The sequence below is a fragment of the Podarcis gaigeae genome (genome assembly GCF_964106915.1).
Source record: "Podarcis gaigeae genome assembly, chromosome: 12".
Lineage (NCBI taxonomy): Eukaryota > Metazoa > Chordata > Lepidosauria > Squamata > Lacertidae > Podarcis > Podarcis gaigeae.
In genome coordinates, this window is record NC_139688.1 from 21,095,235 (window position 1) to 21,117,916 (window position 22,682).

The window sequence follows — 22,682 nt, forward strand, 5'->3', positions numbered from 1 at the left end:
TGTTTAGTCGTGTCCGACTCTTCGTGACCCCATGGATCAGAGCACGCTGGGCACTCCTGTCTTCCACTGCCTCCCGCAGTTTGGTCAAACTCATGCTGGTAGCTTCGAGAACACTGTCCAGCCATCTCGTCCTCTGTCATCCCCTTCTCCTTGTGCCCTCAATCTTTCCCATCAGGGTCTTTTCCAGGGAGTCTTCTCTTCTCATGAGGTGGCCAATGTATTGGAGTCTCAGCTTCACGATCTGTCCTTCCAGTGAGCACTCAGGGCTGATTTCCTTCAGAATGGAGAGGTTTGATCTTCTTGCAGTCCATGGGACTCTCAAGAGTCTCCCCCAGCAGCATAATTCAAAAGCATCAATTCTTCGGCAATCAGCCTTCTCTATGGTCCAGCTCTCACTTCCATACATCACTACTGGGAAAACCATAGCTTTAACTATACGGACCTTTGTCGGCAAGGTGATGTCTCTGCTTTTTAAGATGCTGTCTAGGTTTGTCATTGCTTTTCTCCCAAGAAGCAGACGTTAAATGCAGTGGCGTAGCGTGGGTTGTCAGCACCCGGGGCAAGGCAAGTAATTTGCACCCTCTAACCCGTGGATTTGCGCCCCCTAACCCTACCCCCCAGATGTTGCGCCCGGTGCGGCCGGGGGCCCCCTGCACCCCCCACGCTACGCCACTGGTTAAATGTATCACTTGGTAATTACCAGGTAAACTGATTGTCTGCAGATGGCCTCCTCTCTGAAAATCAGACACTAGGTATTCTTGCTTTCAGCAAGATATTATTAGCATGTTGTGGATTGGGAAGGAATTCTTGCGTAAACAGATTTCCTGGTGATTATGGGGTTTTTTGTCTTAAGGAAAGATAAAAGCTCCAGAACCTCCAGGCATCTGCTTATATAAAAATTCCTTCCCAAGCCACAATGTGGCAATATTTCCCTTGAGGCTGAGAGCAAGAACGTTCAGTTGGTGTATAAACCAAGTGCACTGGAATAGACAGGGCCGGTTTGTCTATATAGCAAGTGGAATATTTGATTGAACTCTCAGCCTGTAGGCAGAGCTATGTGATCATTTGCTGGTGCCCCATGCTCTATAACACTATCCCAAAATGCTGCTCTTTTAGCAATATACATTGACTTCTCTGCTGAGTGTGTTGGCCTTGTCTGTGAACTCACATAGGTGTTGCAATATAGGTGCTACACCCTGGTAACAGACTCTAATTTTATTTTATTTATTAAATTTATATAAATGCACCATGTCTTTTAATTATATAGGCAAGTCTGCAAATGGTGCTTTGGATTAAGGCAAAATCCTGCTTTTGCTCTTCTGAGTTGGTGTAGTCGCTGACCATGTTGCAAAATCCTACCTTGGGAGTTATGTGATTCTGTGGATTTTGTGCTCAATATGTAGAAACTTAGTATTTTTTTATTTTATTTTTAAATGGAATTCAAGCAAGAAAATGAAATGTTTTTACAAGTTACATTGAGAGGTCAGAGGGTGAGGGGTGACTGGCAAGATGCTTATTCAGTGCATTAGTCTAACACAAATACTTCCTGAAGTATGAAATGCTTTGATCTGCATAAGCATGTACCATATGTGTGCAGCTGTGATCCGTGTTTCCCAACCACTGGAAGGTTAGTGAAAGGTAGAATACAGGTCTTAAGTCTGTGTTCAATTTCTGCTTTTATATTCAGCAGTTCATAATTTTATGTAATACTGGAGCTGTATGAAAACTATGCACAAGGGCTGAGTGATAACAGATTTTTTTGTGGTTTGATTCAGTGTTGTTTGGGTGGATTCAAAATACTCAGGGCTGCAGGCTGAGAAGAAAAAGGGTTTTAATTAAGGCTATGTGACTTCAAAATACCCGAGGCTACATTAAAAGTTTGGGAAGCTTTTCAAAATGTGAAGTTCTGTGTAGCTCCTTTAAGATAAATGTTTAAGCAGTTGTGTCACAGGCTAGCTGCCGCAAAATTGCAACAGAGACCGGGAACAACCTTTTATTGGTGGAGAGCATAGATTTTAAGTAGGCATGCTGCCATGTGGTTGATTCTGTACTAAGAGTATTTCCATGGGCAGCGGGGGGCGGGGAGCTGGATTTGGCTGATCACACCGTAAAAGAAAAATTGGGCTGTTGGTTGTCAGAAAATTGATGACAGGCCACAGTTTTTAAAAGAATTTATCTGAAATCACAACCCTGAATGTTTGCACCTGCAAAACCGACTAATATTTTTTCCATTGACTGTATAACATCAAGTTTTAGGGAAATTCACCAATGCAGTGGTTGGCATTTACTATCCTAAGCATCTATGAGCTTAAAGGTTTTAGGTTTCTGCTGAAAAGAACAATCCCATCTTGAATTCCCACCCCCACCCCCTAACATTTAACATAATGTAACATAATGCATTATAAGTCACTTGGAGACATTGGGTAGCAAGCAACTAACAAGTCTAATACAATAGTAATAATAAATAAATAATAATTAACAACAGACTTAACCTTCCTGTTTCCTCATATTTCTGCATCCCCACCATCGGCAGCCAGTAATGTGGAGCTGGGGCAGGGCAGTGTTTTAGTGTCAGCCTTTTGTTGAGCATCACATCTCATTTCTACCCTTATGGGCACTCCACATTCTACTGAGCTGTTGCCTACACAGCAGTTAAAGCTCATGCAGACGTGAGTTGTTTTCTGATATGGGTACACAGAATTTGACAGCCCCTTTCTGTACTGGCTACCCCATCTGTGTGCCTTCAGCAGAAAATAACATGTCACGATACATACATAACAAAATTGTTTTCCTAAGTGAAAATTTATCTCCACTTAGGAAAAAGTGATGCATGGCATGGCAATAAAATTCAGCTGTTGGAAGACTCTGACCCTGGAATCAGTTTTATCTTTGTGAATAATTTTGTGGAACAAACATAAGAGCAGTCACACTGGGTCATGCTAATGGATTATCTCACCCCAAATCCATTCTTCGACCAGTGACAATATCTGGATGCTTCAATCATGACATTTAATGAGGGTGGTCACTCTTTGCTTCAAACAACCTTTCTGAGAAATAGCCTGTGTTTTCTGCCTAGCAATCATTGATATGCTTATCTTAAATACATCTGTTTAGCCCGTTTTGGAACTCTGTTATCCTCTTGGCCACTTTTTGTTCTGTGGATGGATTCTTTTGAGAATCCAGCCTTGAAAACTCCATTCCAGAGCTGCAGAACATATGGCTATTTTCATTCATTACTGGCTATGTTTCTCTAGGCATGTTATTTTAAAATAATTTATTTTCGGTATAATGGTTTTGGTTTGGAGCTCCTTCTCATTTCATTTTTCTTTCTCTTGCATGTTGTTATTTTTTAACAAGCTTCTGCTGGGTATGGCAGGCTCCACGGACGAAACGCTTCAGGAAGCAGCAGCTGGTTGCATAGCAAACATCCGAAGGCTGGCTCTAGCTACAGAGAAAGCAAAGTACGGCTGAAACTCCAAACACAGTTTTCACCACGTCCTCTGAACTTTCCTTTTTAGTACTGCAGCCTGCAAGCTCAGAGTGGGCAGACACTGAATTAGAATGCCTCAGAAATGTGCATTTTGGTTATTTTTACGGCTGATTTACATCTGATCAGAATTAACACAAGAAGTAGATAGGGAACAAAACTTGGAAAAATCCTTTAATTTAATTTAGCATACTATTTTTTCATTCCCTCTTTTAGTCCTTGTTCTTTTTTACTTTTTCTAAAGTTGCACCAGAGGCTATCGAAAAAAATGTAAGTTTAAGAACATTTTCTCTCCACATCTCTGTGTGTGTGTGTGCGTGCGTGTGATGGGCATATAATAAAGATGTTTTCCCTTACTGTGTGTGGTTGTAGCCTCATTCCTGGGCGTCTCGAGCAATTCTTTTCTTGCTAAACCTGTCTAATCATTCTGTCATTATGGCTTTGCTTGTTTGAGTACTTACAAATCTCCAGAGAGGATGGCATACACCACATGCCCCCAGCTTAACATCTGGAAATGCACAAGTACTTCAAACAGACGGAATTGTCCACATGCTTCCAAGACTTCCCCAAATATCACTTTAGTTCTAGCAGCGCTAAAGAAATCTCTTAATTGGATTAGAGTCACGTTATGAACATGATTAGAAGATCAAGTGTTAAAACTCCCAGCTAGATTCACTAAATGAGAATAATACAACAAACAAGTATTTTAGGCTTTCCCATTGGAACTCTCTCGTTGTCATTTCCCTCTTCTGACTCAAAGCACATCTACAAATGCACCCTGTGTTCTTTTACCACTCTATCATGGCTTCCCCCCAAAGTAACATGGGAAGCAGAGAGAATCTTTAGAATTCTTTCTTGAAAATCCCTAGTTCTCTCCACAGATTCCAGAATTGCTTCAGGTGAGTGGTTGTTAGATACTTTCAGTCTGTGTTGTAGAAAGCCCAAAGTCTGTGTTCCTGATATGGCGCCTGTTGATGTAGGACAGGGACTGTGCTGTTTTTATTCATTTGTAAGCCTCTCTGGGAGCAATCTGCATCACCGTGGACACTGAGAGCCCCAGTAGGCAGTAGTTTTATCCTACATATTGCATGGGATAATAAACCAAAAATAACCTTATAAAGCAATCTCTGCTGCTTCCATTTTTATTTTTTTCATAAACTAAAACATTCTTTTTGGATTGTTATCAGAATACTTACAGGATTGTGCACTCCTTTCCAGGGCCGGCCCTACCATTTCACGGGGTGAGGCAGCCCACCTCAGACTGCAGATCTTGGGAGTACCTTTAAGGGGACAGAGTTCATTACTTAGTTTATTATTTGACTATCATCAGTGGGGACACCATTTTTATTTTCTATCTATGGCATCAAAATGTATGGAGCAGTTCTGTCCTCTGATTTTTCTTTAAGTGTATTTTTCAAATCTAAATTCTAGTTGGCAGGTGGTTGGCAACATTCATTTTATTCTCAAGAGTTGAGGCTTTCAGAATGCGTTTGGTATCTTTTCCAATTTGCTTGGGTCAGTTTCTTGGTGAGTGTAAATCAACAAAACCCCAGTAGATGTCAAAACCACTAAGCCTTCTTTCATTAAGAAGCTGGGGGTGGAGGGTGGGATATCTTTACCATTCACAAAACCATTCTCCTAGGGAAATACTATAGCACTTTAGGAAGAGAGTTAACAGAGAGGACTTTCCCTCCTTTGAACTGAAGAGAAATACTTGAGCTTTCACCACAAATGTCTGTCAGCAGACAAGAAAGCCTTTCTTTTATCACTTCCTGCTTGTATGATTTATTACTTGATGACAGACACTCATTATCAACTAATCAATTGTCCCAGGATGCTCAAATAGGCACTGAAATGTGAGCTTTATATTCATTTCCCCTTAAAGTTCAAGCGTATGAAAATATGTTATGACCCACTTACACACTGTTTTATCTTTCTCTTGTTAAGGAAATATCAGATGTGTATGTATACTAACCATTTTAACATTTCATCTTTCTTTATCTCAGGAAATATGGTCCTTGAATAGAAATTCAGACATCCTCACGAGCATGTGGTAGGTTTAAAAGCACTAGTATGTGTAGGTGATCTTTAAAAAAATATATAGAAGCAGCAGTATACAAACTGGTTTCCTCTTATCTTTTTTTAAGTACTGCACAATTATCAAAATGATAGGTATCTGCCAATGGGTATAACAACAATAATGGCTGATTCTCACATGCCTGCACATCACACCTCATTGCTTCATTACTGTATCATGGCTGAACACGTGAACAGGAGCGGACTTTTGTTTTTCAGATTTCAGTGGCGCCCTATGCAAGGCCAAAATTCCCCAATCCTCCTCGATTTCCATTTTGTTCACTTCACTACGTCATAGTTGCAGTGCCCTGATCCAGTGCAGCAGAGCTGGATGGGGTGCCCTAAACTTGCCTCTGATGTGAACTGTGTCCATTGATCCTGTGTTTTGGGTGAGGTGAGAGGAAATGAACTAAAAGCTCTGCCTGTGGTACTTTATATGTGATGCACAAATCAATCAGGGACGTGGGTGGTGCTGTGGGTAAAACCTCAGCGCCTAGGACTTGCCAGTCGCATGGTCGGCGGTTCGAATCCCCGCAGCGGGGTGCTCTCCCATTGCTCAGTCCCAGCGCCTGCCAACCTAGCAGTTCGAAAGCAGGCAGTGCAAGTAGATAAATAGGTACTGGTCCGGCGGGAAGATAAACAGAGTTTCCGTGCGCTGCTCTGGTGCCGGTTCGCCAAAGCAGCTTCGTCACGCTGGCCACGTGACCCGGAGGTGTCTGCGGACAGCGCTGGCTCCCGGCCTCTAGAGTGAGATGAGCGCACAACCCTAGAGTCTGTCAAGACTGGCCCGTATGGGCAGGGGTACCTTTACCTTTACCTTTTACAAATCAATCTGTGAAATGAAGTCATTTATGGAGGTTTGCCTTAGGGTAGCCCACATAATCTGATAAGAGGTGTGGGAAGACGAGAGAGAGAGAGAGAGAGAGAGAGAGAGAGGAGAGAGAGAGAGAGAGAGAGAGAGAGAGAAGGCCTCCTTCATTGTCCCACCTTTCTCCTGGTGGCCTATTGTGTTATTTTTCCTGTTCTGGCTAAGACACTTTTTAAGTGTCTGTTCTGGCTAAGACAAAGCCTATTTAAAAGCTACTACTCAAATGCTGCTCTTAAATTGATGTTTCATTATTATTTTTGCAATTACAGTGGTACCACAGGTTACATACACTTCAGGTTACATACACTTCAGGTTACAGACTCCGCTAACCCAGAAATAGTGCTTCAGGTTAAGAACGTTGCTTCAGGATGAGAACAGAAATCGTGCTCTAGTGGCACGGCGGCAGCAGGAGGCCCCATTAGCTAAAGTGGTGCTTCAGGTTAAGAACAGTTTCAGGTTAAGTACGGACCTCCGGAACGAATTAAGTACTAACCTGAGGTACCACTGTAATGCTTTTTTATATATATAAAAAATGACATCATGTTTTGCAAACTGCCCTGGGAACTTTATGTTGAAAGTGTGGCATAGATGAGGCAATTCTTGATATTATAATCATTATCAAGTGATGGGCGCATATGTCCAAACTCAGCCTCAGCAAGACCACTAGACCTCCCCTTGACATTTCAGTAAGCCAAAGTTTATATATATATGTCTATTCCTTGCTTATTTCCCCCCTTCCTCTGCCTACACGCCTTCTGTTCTGTCTGCCTCACTGGCTATTTCTGCTGCTCTTTCTTTCTGGTTCGAGGGTGCTTTCCTACTGCCTTCGCTGTCTACAGGCATTTCAATTCCCTTGGTTTTTCCACTCCTACCAATATAATCTCCTGAAAAGCGCTCGGCTGGCGCAAACCCTTTTTTTCACTTCAATTAAGCTCTTTGTCTTTCAAATAACAGAAATAGTAGTTAGGGTGACATCATGTCACATCTCTTGCCAACCGGGGTGGCAATCCTGAAGCCGCTTGCCCCAGCCCAGCTCAACATTTCTGCCCTGGCTGTTTTCATAGTTGACATCCAAGATTTGGAAAGCAAACTGCTCCCCAGTCGAAAAGCTGCGGTCTCCTTGTCTGTCATCTCTTAAGCTTTTCTGCACACTCCCCTGGATTCGGGAATAGCAGAGCGGGAGAGAGATTGTGTGGCTCAGCCACACTTATGGCTCAGACAGCCCAACCCCACTCTAGGGCTTTGGTGACCTGCCTTTTACCTTTCAAGGGCCAAACCCTAGGTTAGCCTCATTACACACATACACACACTTTAAAAAATAACCCCCCAAAACCCCTTGTGGAATTAGGCCAGGAGAATTTTTTGGCCCAAACTGAGCAGACTAACGGGAATCATTTCTGTTGTCATTCCTCCGGCACTGTATAGAATTTCTCACCAAGAAGAAAGATAAAGACTCACCAATTATATTTTACAGCTCTGGCTGGGCTATAATGTTCTACACCACTCAGCACTGTGCCGTTCTTATCAAGATGCTGAAGGCAGCATACTAGCACTTCTCCTGGAAGGAATCTGCCAGCTCCATTTTAATAGGCTACTCTTAACAAGCAGATTCCCCCCCCCCCCCGTCACCTTCACTTTTTAATCAAACCCTATCTTAAAGCTTGATGGGTCAGAACAGATGCCTATTTTATGTAAGCGAGGGAGCCTTGTGGGTTATGCTCTGTGTTAGTATTTGTTCTAGTTTTACTTCTTTGTTCTGTGCCAGACACCCTTTTGCTCGACAGTTCCTTGCCAGCTCCTGCTGTTATTTTTGGCAACGCAGATGTTTTATCCAAATTTACATGAAATACAAGTAACTTGTGTGTTTCATCTTTTCTGTGTGTTTTTTTAAAAACAAAAACAAGAGAAAACAAAGACTGTAGTCAATTGTACAAATCTCCTTCTTCTCCAAAGGTCCCAGGAATCCCGCACATGAGAGTTCTGCATCAGGTAACAGATTTCTTAATGTAGGCTGTTCCTAGAAGAGCCTTATGAAGAAAGCTTCGCACTCAAAGGAAGCATAATGGATGCACGGCGAGAGGGGCAGTTAGTCCATGTGAACTTTTTTGGGGATGGAAAAGCCACCACAAGGTGACCCAATATCTGCATTCAAAAGTGGATTTGTGAAAGCATTTTATTAGGCAAGTTTAGTAAGCAAACACTTTCTGCATCGGATCTGCGTGGGGGGTGGGTCACCCAGTGTGGAAAAAGCTTTGGCCTTCTCAGGCAAGGTCTGCTTGGCACACCAGCTCTGGGAGTGCTATGTTAAGAATAATTGCTTAATTGGCAGTGAAATGGCGAATGCCTATGTGTATTGCTGAAAGGGTTTAACTGGGAGATGTCATTGAAGCTAAAGAGGAGTTTGGATTTGATATCCCGCTTTATCACTACCCGAAGGAGTCTCAAAGCGGCTAACATTCTCCTTTCCCTTCCTCCCCCACAACAAACACTTTGTGAGGTGAGTGGGGCTGAGAGACTTCAGAGAAGTGTGACTAACCCAAGGTCACCCAGCAGCTGCATGTGGAGCGAACCTGGTTCCCCAGATTACAAGACTATCGCTCTTAACCACTACACCACACGCTCTCACCAGTGAGAAAAACAACAGGAGCTCTCTAAACTCCTAGGCAGGTTGATAATCAACTGTTACTGTTCTCTGGTGGCTCTGATGAGGTATTTAACTTTAGATCACATGGGAGGCTATTGAATTGCAAGTTCGCCATCTTGGAAGGGTGGTGGGTTGGAGTCTTTGTTCCCAGGCTCCGTGGAAGTAGGATGTAAATAATGACGCACACGGCCTCAGGCTGTGGAGGAGTTTGGGACAGGGGAGAGATAAGAGTTTGATCTCAATCCTGTTTAAAGTTCTTTTCAACAATTTGTTGGATGCATCTTTGATGTTTTTGTTCTGTTTTGATGAAAGTTCTGCCAATTAAGTTGTGAATAAACTGCAGTCAGTAAGCTTGGAATTTGGCCACCACTGCAATCAGGTAACTCGTGCAAAGGGGGATCCAAGGTATAGATGTGATGGTTGAATCTGCACAGAGTCCTCTGATGGCTGGCTTCTACTGATGTGGTCACTGGCCCATGTGAACCACTAAAGGCATCTTTGCAGGCACCTCATGGCTCCCCTTCAATGGCATAAATTGAGCTCTCATTGCTATGGTGCTGCCCAGCGGTGGTGGCAACCAAGGATCAAAGCATAGGCCATCCTGCAGGGTAGCCAGTCCCAGTCCTCTGAGGCCATGAGAGTAAATTCAGCAGTACCTTTCTGGCAATGTGTCTTAATTCAGTTTTCTAGAGGAGAAATGCGTGTGAGCATTTTTAATTTCCCATCTAGTTTTCCAACCTTGAAAATGTGGAGTCCGGGTCCTGCCTCCTACCGGCTACCTGCCCACCCCCAATTTACAGCAAAAGTCATTTTAATGTTAGAAGTCAGCAAACGGGATGCAAACAACTAGCTCTAAAGTATCGTTCAGCTGGTGTGAAAACGATTCAACTGCAGAAGTGTTACATATATAATGAATGGACCCTCAGGCTGCCACTGCTCCTTCTGCATCTAATAGAAAAATAGTGTACGGCAGAGAATGTGTTCATTGTCCATTTCAATCAGTCCAATATCCTCTTACTTATGAGTTTCCTAAGTTGCTGTTATGGCACTGTTTCCATTTTAATTCCTCAAAGGACAATTCACTTTTGTGTTATCCTCACCCTGTTGGGGAACACAAACATGAGAGGGGAGGGAAATGATGTTTGTAGATATTCTGTCCTAGTATTTACACAGGAACCTGGCCTCAAACACTTAGGCAGCTTTGAATCACAGAATTAAATAATTGTAGAGTTGGAAGGGACCCTGAGAGTCATCTAGTTCAACCCCCTGCAATGCAGGAATCTCTAGTAAAAGCATCCATGACAGATGGCCATCCAACCACTGCTTTAAAAGCTCCAAGGAAGTTTGTTAGGGGTAAACTACAGTTCACAATGGATGGATCAAACAATGGATGGATCAAATGAATGGATCAAACGCATCCATTCCAGTGGCGTAGCGTGGGGGGTGCAGGGGGGCCCGACTGCACCGGGCACAACATCTGGGGGTTAGGGGCCGCAAATCCACGGGTTAGGGAGTGCAAATTACTTGCCTTGCCCCGGGTGCTTACAACCCACGCTACGCCACTGATCCATTCTTAAGGAAATTAGCCCTGAGTGCTCACTGGAAGGACAGATCGTGAAGCCGAGGCTCCAATACTTTGGCCACCTCATGAGAAGAGAAGACTCCCTGGAAAAGACCCTGATGTTGGGAAAGATTGAGTGCACAAGGAGAAGGGGGCGACAGAGGACGAGATGGTTGGATAGTGTTTTCGAGGTTACCAGCATGAGTTTAACCAAACTGCGGGAGGCAGTGGAAGACAGGAGTGCCTGGCGTGCTCTGGTCCATGGGGTCACGAAGAGTCGGACACGACTAAACCACTAAACAACAACAGTTCAAAAGATTCTATGGGAGGGTGCTTTAAAGGTGTGCTGTATACCCAGCCTAGTTGAGGGAATTGGGTACAGGAAGTTTTGCCTGGTAAAGAAAAGGCTGAGATGAGATATGATAGTCATCTTCAAATATCTAAAGGCCTGTCATATGGAGGATGGAGTAAGCTTGTTTCCTTCTGCTCTGTAGATTAAGACCAGTACCAACGGCTTCCAATTACAAGAAAGGAGATTCCAACTAAACATCAGGAAGAACTTTCTGACAGTAAGAGCTGTTTGACAGTGGAATGGACTCCCTTGGAAAGTGGTGGACTCTCCTTCCTTGGAGCTTTTTTGGGAGCTGCCAGGGATTGAACCCGGAATGTGGGCAAAGCAGATGCCGCAACTGAGTTATGGCTCTTTCCCACGGATGGTAGGGCAATGTTGTCCACCAAACCCGAGGACAGCAGGCTAGCTTAGAGTAGGGTTGCCATATTATTACAGCAAGGTTGGCAAAGTTGTTGAGATATTTTTCAGTTCTGCCCAAAGTTGCTGACCTTTTTTTTTTTTGTGCAAAATCGCAAAAATTGAATGTTTTGGAGCTATTTCTGAGGAAACACCATACGTACGGATTTTCCAGAACATTTCCTTCCACCGATTTCTGCCAGGAAGGACACTGCTTGTAGCTGCAGTATTCCGGATATGTCCAGACGCATGGCAACTCTAACCTGAAGGCTCCCAAGGAGAGCTGTAGCCACTGTCTCTCTGCACCATTCACCGCTTGCTGCCCCTGTGTCACTCTAGGCTGTTCTGTTTGTTAGGGGTAAACTACAGTTTCATACCTATGGTATAAATGCAACCTATGTGTAGGTATGGTACTCTTATTTATGGAGTGTCATTGTGTTGAAACATCACATACTCATAGTTCTGTTTCATTTCAAAGCATGTTTTGAAATGAAAAAAAAAGAAGTGTTTTGAAATGGGGGGGTGGGGTGGGGAACCTGACCTAAAACTTCTAGGACTGCATAAGGAGCAGGTTAGTTGCCTGTTTCTTGAGTTGACTTCAAGGCTCTCTTAGCTCCATTTGGAATTCCCCAGCATCACCAATAGGTGGCGCTCTCAGTTTCGGTTACCAGGACTGACAAAATACTGCGTTTAAATGAAATGCTATGCAGTTCAGCTCAATAACTGTGGCAGATTTTGAGTACTATTTGAAGAACCACACACTTAAAGATTGGCATTTTACCTCTTATAAGGTTGGTGTTTATGTGCTTTCTACTAGCAAACTGTGTTAGCAGAACACTTCATCAGGTAAGGAGATGGGTCTATCAAATCAGCCAGATTTGACTATTTGCTAATTTAGAGGGGGGGCGAGGCCACTGGCTTTCATAAAACAATCTCTCTCACACAACTTTTAAAAGTGCACTTTCTACACTTTCACCCTTTAATTGCATAGATAATTTTCTTGACTTACACACTAGGGAGATCACAGGGCAAGCATTGCAGTTCCATGATCCCAGAACCTGTCTCATCCCTCGCACACCTGTTCTTCCTTTCATTTCAACCAGATGAACTATTAGGCAGAGTGAGGTGGCTGACACAGGGGCAGCAAGCAGTGGATGGGGCAGAGAGACAGTGGCTACAGCTCTCCTCGGGAGCAGGTAGCCATGTGACCTTCAGGCTAGAGTTGCCATATGTCTGGACATATCTGGAATACTGCAGCTACAAGCTTATGAATCTCCGAAAGTCAAAAAATTTGCACTCTTAATGGATTCTCTTGAAAACCTAAAACCAAATAAACATAAGTCTTATAAGTCTCTTTATTTGGTTTTATGTTTTCAAGAGAATCCATTAAGAGTGCATATTTTGTGACTTTCAGAGATTCACAAGTTTTCTGTTTATGTGATTTCATATATTATAGAAAGAGTGTATATTGATACTGTATCATTGTATTTGGTTATCGTGTTGCCTTGGATATTACTGACTTTTGTTTGCAACACAGGGGTTAAATTGTTTGGTTATAAGCAGTGTCCTGGCAGAAATCGGCAGAAGTAAATGTCCTGGAAAATCCAAATAGCTCCAAAACATTCCATTTTTGCGATTTTGCAAAAAAAAGAAAAGCTCAGCAACTTTGGGCAGAACTAAAAAAAATCTCAACAACTTTGCCAACTTTCTGTCCGGATTTTCACTTTCTGAAATATGGCAACCCTACTCTAAGCTAGCCTGCTGTCCTTGGGTTTGGTGGACAACATTGCCCCACCATCAGTGGGAAAGAGCCATAGCTCAGTTGCGAACATCTGCTTTGCCCACATTCTGGGTTCAATCCCTGGTCTCTCCCAAGCAGGGTTGCGAGGGTCCTCTGCCTGAAACCCTGGAGTGCTGCTACCAGTCAGTGTAGACAATACCGAACTATATGGACCAATGGTCTTACTAAGGCAGCTCCCTGTTTTCAGCGTTGAAGTAAGATTAGCTGTCATTCTGGTCAGCTTCTGTGTGTGGAATGAGGAAAGGGACGCCATCTTGTTCTTTGCCTCAAGCAACCAAGCATCAGCCTGCACACTCTGAGGGAATATTTTTTCCTGAGTTACTGTAAACCCCTCAGTAAAAGTAGAGTTGGGTGTGTGTGAAAGTTATCTCTCATTGGAACAAGTAGACCTTGGCAACTTTTGAATCCAAGTGGTTCTTCTTTAGGCATTGATCTACCAAACATGGGGGTTACATAGGTACTTCCTCGCACACTAGACCGGCGCAACCTCATACTTTGGCCTTGATCTGTGTGGCACACTTGCCAAGTGGACTCGCCACCGCTAGGCCACATAATGCCCAATTCATCAGGTGAAAGAGTTCGTTAAATATCACCAGTGCTTTATATGGGAAGAGAGGTATGAATGAAAACCAAAGCAAAGAGGAAAGCCAAACAAACCGCAGGAAATGAGGGAAAGATGGCAAGCAGAAGGCAGTATGTCAAAGAGATGGAATACTATGCAACACCAGGAAACTAGTGCCATACATCAATGACATCAGCCGGCAACTGTCTCCAGCACAGCAGCCCTCGACCGAGCCCTTAACAGACTCCTCTCTTCTTTACCAGGATCAGAGCGTTCGTTCGCAAAGCCCTCTCAGAACAAAGTTGAAATATCAAGAAGGAAGTATTGATTTCAGAGTCTCGGCAATTTGGACTTTGTGAGGCATGAACGAGAAGGATGCCTAGTTCCTTTCCCCAAAGGGAACCTGAGTGGCTGGGGGAGAGGCAGCGTGGTCTAGTCAATGAGAGTCCTGAGGGCGGTAGACAGAGGCCTAGAGATTTTGGCCCCGGGAACTGAGGTTCTTCACACCTGCCATACGGGATTTGTTTTATTTTTACTTTTAATATCGCTTTCTCACATAAATGTGCTGAAACATTCCACAACAGGGAAAAAAAGCATATCAATGCATCATTACAGGAAAGATTCTCTGTCTGAAATTCTGGAGAAACTGTGTATTAAAAATACAGCTAAAGAATGCAGCTTTTTTTGTTAGCTAGATGTTATCTTCAAACTAAGCCGTTCTCACCATTCTGTTAGCATTGTTGTTAAATCTAATTATGGTCCTCCAGTTTATTTTAAAAATTAGTTGTTGATGTGATGAGGAAGGCATTTACTCCTTTGAGACTTCAGGCTATCCCCACAGTATATTTAGAAGGGAGATACTCTGGAATACCTGCAAGTTAAAATTATGGACAGAGAAATGTGGGTGATATTGTTCACTATGCAGTGTATTGTTTCATGCCTATTTCCTCTGGGGATAGGTTTCTGGAAGAGATTCTTGAGACGGTTTTATTTTTTAAAAATAGTGAGAAGATTTTGTTACTTACTGGATGATGGGATGGTTGGTACATCTGTATGTCTGTGGTAACCAATGGCTTGTAGCAAATTAATCTGACTGAATCTGCTGTAAGGCTAATAGCATTATCTCTGTAATAACCAATCTGGCTAGCAACAAGAGGGAAATACGTACATATTTAAGGATTGCATCACTAATGACAGAATGCTTATAAAACTGATTCATTGCTCTTTTCAGTCAGTAATAGCATTACACAGTTTGCAATGCCCCCCTAACCTCAATATTTGGAAGCATTTACAGATCTTGTCTCTGTTTTAAAGTTTTCCTTAACAGCGAATCCCAAGGAAACACGATCTCGTTTTGAAAAATGCTCTATCTGACATCTGAATCCACTCAAATAATAATGTTTCTTGGTAATTCGTTATCTCATCTGATTACAAAATCTCCATCTTCTTTTAGTCTTTAACTCCTTGTTGCACTCATCTTTTTTTCTCTCCTATAATTTTTTACATTATCTTTCTGTACTCTCATTCATCCCAACATTCTGTACTTTCATTCATCCCAACAGGGGTTGTGCAGGTGGATTCATCATGAACTTTGATTTTGGGTCTATTGCCATAGGTTTGACCTCCCTTCCGAAACTTCAGCTTCCACCCTTTCCATTTATACATGACCTCAGCACACACAGCTGATATTTGAGTATGGATTGCTTTCTGCTAACCTCTTGTAGATTCTGAAGAAGCAGCTGCTTGTTGTCATCTATTCCCCCCGCTTGGAGAGAGGATGAAGCAAGGCTGGACCAGAGTTAGGAGCCAGCTCTCTAGCTAAGAGCAGCTGATTTACGTTTCAGAAGTTTGGGGTAAGGAGCCTTAATTAAAAACACAAAGCCTTGCATTCTGTATCCCATGCTGAATGTTAAACAAGCTCTGAAAATAGAAACAGGAGTTAACCTTGTTTTCATTAACAACTTTTTTTCCTCCAGATTCTGATCTAAGGAATGGAATATGGAAAGTGTGTGTGTGTGTGTGTGTGTGTGTGTGTGTGTGTGTAAGAAAGAATGAGATAGTTTACATGTGATTCTTTGGTAGACCTTACTACATTAAAGGCATGTATGGTGCTGCTTTGGTGCCAAGATCTCCTGTTCTTCTGTCGGTGTCTTTGGCAGGGCTTTCCCCACAGAGTACATCCCCATCCCCACCCCAAACAGCCTTGCTTTCCAAAAGTTGGATTTTTCTTTTCATTTCTTAGTTTTTCCAGCCAGGCAGTGAGATGGTTCAATTTAATTTGTTCCCCGTCTGTACAGCTTGTCTACCAAGTGTGGCAGCAGGGTTCTATTTCCCAATTCAGTCTCAGAGATGCAATCTAGGTGGCAGGATTTATTTCTTTTGAAACCATGAATAGAGAGGCAAAGGCTGCCAGTACACAGAGATCTGTCTTGGCTTTTATAACGAGGAGACAGTATAGTTTAAGAACATAACAATTGCCCAGTTGGCTCAGTCCAAAGATTATTCCAGCACAGCACCCTCGCTTTGGCAGAAGCAAGCAACCAAGATACCCCACAGATGCTCACAAGTTGTGCAAGATGCTGATAGCCATTCCTTGTTCTTTGTCTCCAGTATTTGGTAATCAGAGATACTGCACCTGCTTCTGGAGGTTCCATTCTTGCCTGTTACATTTTATAGTTATTGATGTATTCACTATGAATCTGTTTGACCACAACAAAATTTCACATGAGACAGGTTAATTAACTATGCATCACACAAGGAAATTCTACAGCCATAAACCAGCTCTTTGGCCGAGTTCATTCTGGTACTATTCTTGTGGTTTTAGCAGAAGCGATTTTAACCACCAAGGTAGGGAGGTGCAGGTCTCAGGTAACCCACTGTTGTTTTTAAATGAAGGGCACTTTATGGTCATTTTTGCCTCTGAGAATCCACCCAGTTCATTGACTTAAAAATAGGACAGAACAAAAGAGAACATTTTTTTGTGGTGGCCTTAAACAACTTGCATGCATTCTCAGGGTAAACCCACTGTTCAGAGCTGGATGCTGTTGCAACAAATATGGCTGGCCGTTTGGTGCCTTGGTGGTCAAGGAGGCAACTGTCCACACAGTGTTGTTGTGGATCGCACCCTAGATGAAATACATTATAGAAACGGAGAGCAGCATAACGTAACTCCTTTTACGATGGAGTATCAATGGCTACTGGCTGTGATGGTTGTGTTTCGTCTCCGCTGCCAGAGGCATTATGCTAGTTGCTGGGAATCCCAGGTGGGCAGAGTGCTGCTGTTCTCAGGAGCTGCTGACAAGTGTCCCACGGACATCTGGTTGGCCTCTGTGAGAACAGAAGTGCTGGACTTGATGGGCCACTGGCTTGATTCAGGATGTCCTCGTGTTCTTTGGAAAACAGTCACACGAAAAGGCAATAAACTTTGGCATTTGGAAAAGAAATCCATCATTTCCCACAAGGGAAATGGATCCATGTGGATAATGTGTTGACTCATATCCTATCCCTCGCCCTCTCGTACCCTGATAGATGGGTCTGGTGCAGATGGGGATGTGCACCCCCAGCCACGGCCACTGCCACATGCAACAAAGTGCAACTAGATTGAACTGGAACTGGTGTCTGCTGAGAAAGTATTCAAGCAGAGTGTTCCCAAGATGTCTAACAGTTCCGTAGCATCAATCAGTGGCAAGTTAGACACCTTGTTTAGCTAATGTCACATTCCGGTTGTGCTCCTATCTGTATGTGTTATTTGCCCTTCACTTTGAGCCATGGCCTCAAGCTATAGCCTGTATTTGGCACTCTTGTATCTGACAAGAGTTCTACGATCTTCTGTCCTGGACCTCACTTTCCCAACTTCTGCTTACTTCAGCACATTTGTAAGGTTATAGAACATAACGTTGAAATATCTGACTACTGCCAACAAGCCCTAAGGTATTAATTAGGATTGAAAGTAATAATAGACCAATAACTGAGATATTGGCAGAGGAGAGACTGTGTGGGAAGAAGAGGCAAATGTACATTATGTACCTTGTTAAATATATTACAGTCAACTTGTGCATGGTGGGTTTTTGTTGTGTTTTTTTTGAATGCGGCATTTGTCCTAAATAAGCCTTTAAAAAGCCAGTTATTGTTTAATGTAATATTTCTCTCTTCGCAACATTTATAGAGTCAGACTTAAAGAGTTTCCTCTCATTTAAGAAAAAAATCAGGCTTAAAAATTCCAGACTGTGGGCTGGACCTTGATGAAGTTAGGTGCACTTAATTCCCATTCAGATAGATGGAACATTTTGGTCATGATTAAGTCCCATCGATTTCAATGGGTACTAAATACAACCAACTTAGTTCAGCCTTACATGGTTTTGCATGGGAAATGTTAAACATTTACTAAGTCGCTGAGCACTGTCCAGAGGAGGTTCTCTTCTGTTGACAGAGAATAAATCCGCAATTCTAAATTTAGGCCATATGTACTCAGAAGCAAGTTCCATTGAATTCAATGGTCCATACTCCCAGGTAAGTGGCATTAGGATTGTGGTGCAATGCTATGAATGTATATTCAGAAGTGAAACCCCATTGCGTCCAGTATATAGGGTTGAAGCCTAAAGCTCACTGAACTCAGCAGCACTTATTTCTGAACATGAATGCTTTAAGATAGTGCTATAAGTTCTGCAACTGGGAAAACTCAGCTTTAAGCCAAAGGAGCAATTCTACTCTCTCTCTCTCTCTATATATATATATATGGTTGCACAGTTTGTCAAAAGCACCTATTGGCATGTGTTGATGCCATCACTAGCAAAGAACGCACACAATTCCGTTTCCCACTTCCCAGCCTGACACTACTTTATGCCATTTTTAGAAGATTTTTTAATTATTTTATCTTTAATCAAAATGTACACTCACAATATTATGTAAATATAAATGGTACTGTATAATTATTTGAGATCATGTTGTTCTCCAGTGAGTACACAATCTATATCACATTGAAACATTTCCCTCTTTTTTTCAGGACAGAGCAAAGTTGGCATAGATGGCTTGGTTAACCTGCTCCAGCCATGTGTTTATTTTACAATTAAACAACAACCTACTTTTCAAGATTAATTTGCAATCTTATTTACAATACTTAAAACATAAAACAACAACCAAACCCAATAAAACAACAGAATAAATGAGGTTAAACCAGTCAGCAACAATTTATCAAATCATGTCTTCCAAAGCATAACAACACAATCCTATCCTATATTTACTCAGATGTAAACCACAAAGAATTCTGTGGTGCTTATTCTTGGTTAAGCTGAGTATACAACTGCAGTTTCAATTAATCATATAAGTGATTCCCCCCCCCCCCTTAAGTTTCTGCAAAACTGCTACTGCTACTGCTGCTGGTGTTCCAAGACTCCAGACTACTAAGAAAGCTGCATGTGTTAATTGGCTCACTAGGGTTTTCTGGGCTGTCAATGACTTTTTAAAAAAAATGGTCACAGATAATAATGTAATTATCACTATCTGTACCTTTCTGCATTTCATCTTCTTTTGACTGCACTGTTCATAACACCCAAACATACATGCCCAGCTCCTGCAACTCAGCACAACCTTCATCATAGCTGTCAACTTTTCCCTTTTTTTGCGAGAAATCCTATTCGGAATAAGGGAATTTTCCTTAAAAAAAGGGAACAGTTGACAGCTATGCACTTCATGCATCAGGTGAAGTGGGCTGCAGTTCATAAAAGTTTGCCATAATAAAGTGATGAAGTATTTAAGGTGACCCAAGAAGTTTTGTTGTTAAAGTATCCAGGCTCAGGCTTCAGCAAAATTAGTGCATCGTGTGTCCTCAGCACAGGCCATACCCTGGGGCAATATTTCTTATATTGATGAGGCAGGAACATATGTGTGCAGTGCTCTTTTGGAGCAGCACTGAATTGTATGTAAGCTTAGAATTTAAATGTGGGAGTGACGCAGTAACTGTGCCTTTGAAATCCACTTGATGCCTGATCCTGTGGAGCACACGTAAGTCTACACAGAACTGCAACCTCTTCTCTGCCTTGCTTTGTTAGGTGGTATGAAGCATGGTGAAATTGTTCTTCAGGTGATAAATGGTTTATTAGCATTCAATTTAGTGTTGATGCAGAGAATGGTCACCCGTTGCTTGGGACTAACAAGTACTTCTAATAAACAGAAACTTTTGAAGCACATTTTGAAATATGTTTAGCATATCTGTCCAGTTAGGCTCTTCTCTTTTCCCCCACCCCAAATGCCCTTTTGTGTACCCCCCCTTTTAAACCTCAAGTAATTCCTGGTAAGAGGAAGAAACTGATATATATTGCACATGTATATTAGGCTATATTGCTGCCTAAAACAATCATAGTTCAAAATACACATGGACTTGATGGATTCATTTAGAAGTCTGCCCTTCCCTGGGTGTTCTCTGAGCAGGTTACATATCATAAAAACGAAATAAAACAGTAGAGCGTATCAGCAGCATCTAAAACCCTTTAAAATACAAGCCAGCATTGACTTCACAAAACAGTCCTGCTTCAGGCACAAACATAACAGCAGCAATACAGGATATGACTGACATATTGCTTACAAGAGATGAAATCCCTTCCAAGCACTTGTCAAAAAGTCTTCGGCTGCCAATGGAAAAGCATCAGTTTCAGGCACACCTGTGGGGATGTAGATTGATCTTTGTAGCATAAATAGATGCAATTCATTAGGGTTTACAAAAAAGAGAAGTTGTGCATCGAGTTATGTATCAAGAAGTGATTGGCTAATGGGAAAGCAAAAGAGTCGGGGGAAGAAAAGTGCAGAATCGTGTTTATTCTTTTAAGACTTGGGAGTCACCTGCACAGAAGCAGCCATAATTCCCCCAAGCATCTAGAAGTGATTTTCTCTTTCTCCAGCTTCTTCCAAGGAAGCAACAAGACCACGGAGGCTGTGGACCCTATGCAAACATTTAACCGGGAGCAAGTCTCATTGAGCATCCTGGCTCTCACTTCTGAACATGTTTAGGATGGCGCTGTCGGTGACAAGGGCTTCTCCCTGGCCACGCCGTCCTCATCCAGATACTGCATGTGTTTATTCGGAGCTTAGTCCCAGCATATCCAATGGGGCTTCTTACACAAATGTGGAGACCTGGGATAGTCACTTTACAAACCGAAGCATGTTTACTCAGAAATAAATCCGGGTGAGCACGATGGATTTAGACTGCAATTATATACATGGGGCATTTAACTTACTTCTCACTAGATCTGCAGCCTCTGAGCATCAGACAGGAATAGAGGTCTCCAGGCTCCTTCGAGCCCTCTGGTTTTCCTAGAAGACAATGGTGACCTTAACTTGCTTCTTACGCCCCGGGTTCTTCTTAGGGCCTTCAGGTGCATCTTGGCCTCCACTAAGCAGGAGCAGATGAAGGCAGGCCGAGCCTGGCCCCGCTCCTCCCCCCCCCTCCCCTCGCCGTCCCCTTGACAGACACCGCCGCGGGCTTTCCAAGCCGGAGCTGCCCGGGAAGCTGGATACGGCAGGGGGAGGATGTTCGCAGGCTGAGCTGGCCAGAGGGGAAACATGAGAAGGCGCGGCTATTCACGTTCCGGGGCCCGGCAGCTCCTGCTTGGGCAATAAAGGCGAGCGGCGGCCGCGGTCAGAGCTTGTGGTTCAGGAGCTCTCAGGGGCTGCTGCGCGCGCTGAAAACGGGCGGCGGGAGCGGGGATGGGAGAAGGAGTGGCCGGGCAAGCGAGGAAAGAGGCAGCTCGCACCCACCTCACCACCAGCAGCAGCGACCCTCAGCCGCAGGCGCCAGGTACAGCCATGGGACCCTGCCTCGGGCATGGGGGGAACGTGCGCGCGCGTCATTTGTCTGACTGAACCCGACCAAACCAAAGGACGCCGGAGGCCGGGGGGGGGGTGGTTTGACCTCTCCACCTTCCCACACTCGCTCGCGCAAGGCCAACCGCCACCGCCACTGCCCCGGATACAGAGTCGTGCCCTCCTGCCCCCGCTCCTTGGTCGCGCTCCCTTCTACTCCCCTGCGTTTTGGGTCCTTAGTGGTTTTGCCCCTTTGTAAAAAGCGCCGCCGCGAGAGGGCAGCGTGCAGTTGCCCCGCGCAGGGGCGGCGGGAGCGGGCAAAGCGCTGTCGGCGCTGAGGAGCCCAGAGGGAACGCGCGCCCGCCCGCGTAACTGCGGCCCGCGACGCCTATGCTGGGCACGCGCGAAGGTAACTAGGGCGTTTTAAACTGGGTTGAAATGGCATAATTCGGCGGGAAGGAGGAGGTGCGGCCACTTAAAGCGATTTGGAAAGAGAGAGGGACTCTCTCCGTGGTGTGTTTTAAGTGGCCCCGGAATGGTTTTGGTTTTCGTGTGAAGCCTGTTCAAGCGCGCTGGCGTTTCTGTCACCAGACGCGCATCCTTCTCATTGGATACCTTGCGAGGTGTCTTGTGAAAAGTGATCCATGTCATTCGGGGCGAGTCCGCTTTGCGCCGCCCTGGGCTTCCGGGGCCTCTGCGACCCAAGAGAGGCGCTCGCTTGTTTGTCCCCCTTCATGGCGCGGGCGACGCTTTGGCCGACGGCGGCGCTGCGTGGACGGTCGCCTGCTGTCCTGCGGCGCCGGAGGAGCGGATGTGACCGGCCTGCCGACGGCGCCCCAGCGGCTTCTGCGGAGCGACGACCTTTGCGCGAAGCAGGTCTTGCTGCGGGCAGCCCGGGGTCCGGGCGCTCTGCTCCTTTCCGAGTCCCCGGGAATCTGGGGCACTGGAGTTCGAGTTGTGCGCTCCTGTGGGTTTGCAAAAGCCATAAATTAGGATACGCGTTGTAGGCACCGACGTGTTGTGTGTTAACGAGGAATTGGAGACGTCTGGCTGCTGCTGCTGCTGCTGTTCCTGCTGCTGCTGACGCTGGTTCAAGGACCTGCTCCGCTCCCCCTTCCCGCCGCTTTTGGTTCCTATGTTT

At 44.1% G+C, this 22,682-nt stretch overlaps 2 protein-coding genes across 8 annotated transcripts in view; both read left to right on the forward strand.

Moving 5' to 3' along the window:
* Positions 1-3,844, forward strand: part of ODAD2 (outer dynein arm docking complex subunit 2) — a 92,093-nt gene extending 88,249 nt beyond the window's left edge. For all 5 annotated transcript variants that reach the window (XM_083704693.1, XM_083704691.1, XM_083704694.1 and 2 more), the window contains one exon: positions 3,358-3,844. In XM_083704693.1, the coding sequence (XP_083560819.1) occupies positions 3,358-3,471 (114 nt within the window). In that variant the 3' untranslated portion in view covers positions 3,472-3,844. The remainder of the gene's footprint in view (positions 1-3,357) is intronic.
* A 17,351-nt stretch (positions 3,845-21,195) lies between these two features.
* The window catches only part of MKX (mohawk homeobox), a 62,071-nt gene continuing 60,584 nt past the window's right edge, over positions 21,196-22,682 (forward strand). The window contains exon 1 of one of the 3 annotated variants that reach the window (XR_014556594.1): positions 21,196-21,536. The gene's annotated coding sequence lies outside the window, so the exon portion shown is untranslated. The remainder of the gene's footprint in view (positions 21,537-22,682) is intronic. The other 2 variants (XM_083705099.1, XM_083705098.1) reach the window with 2 other exon arrangements.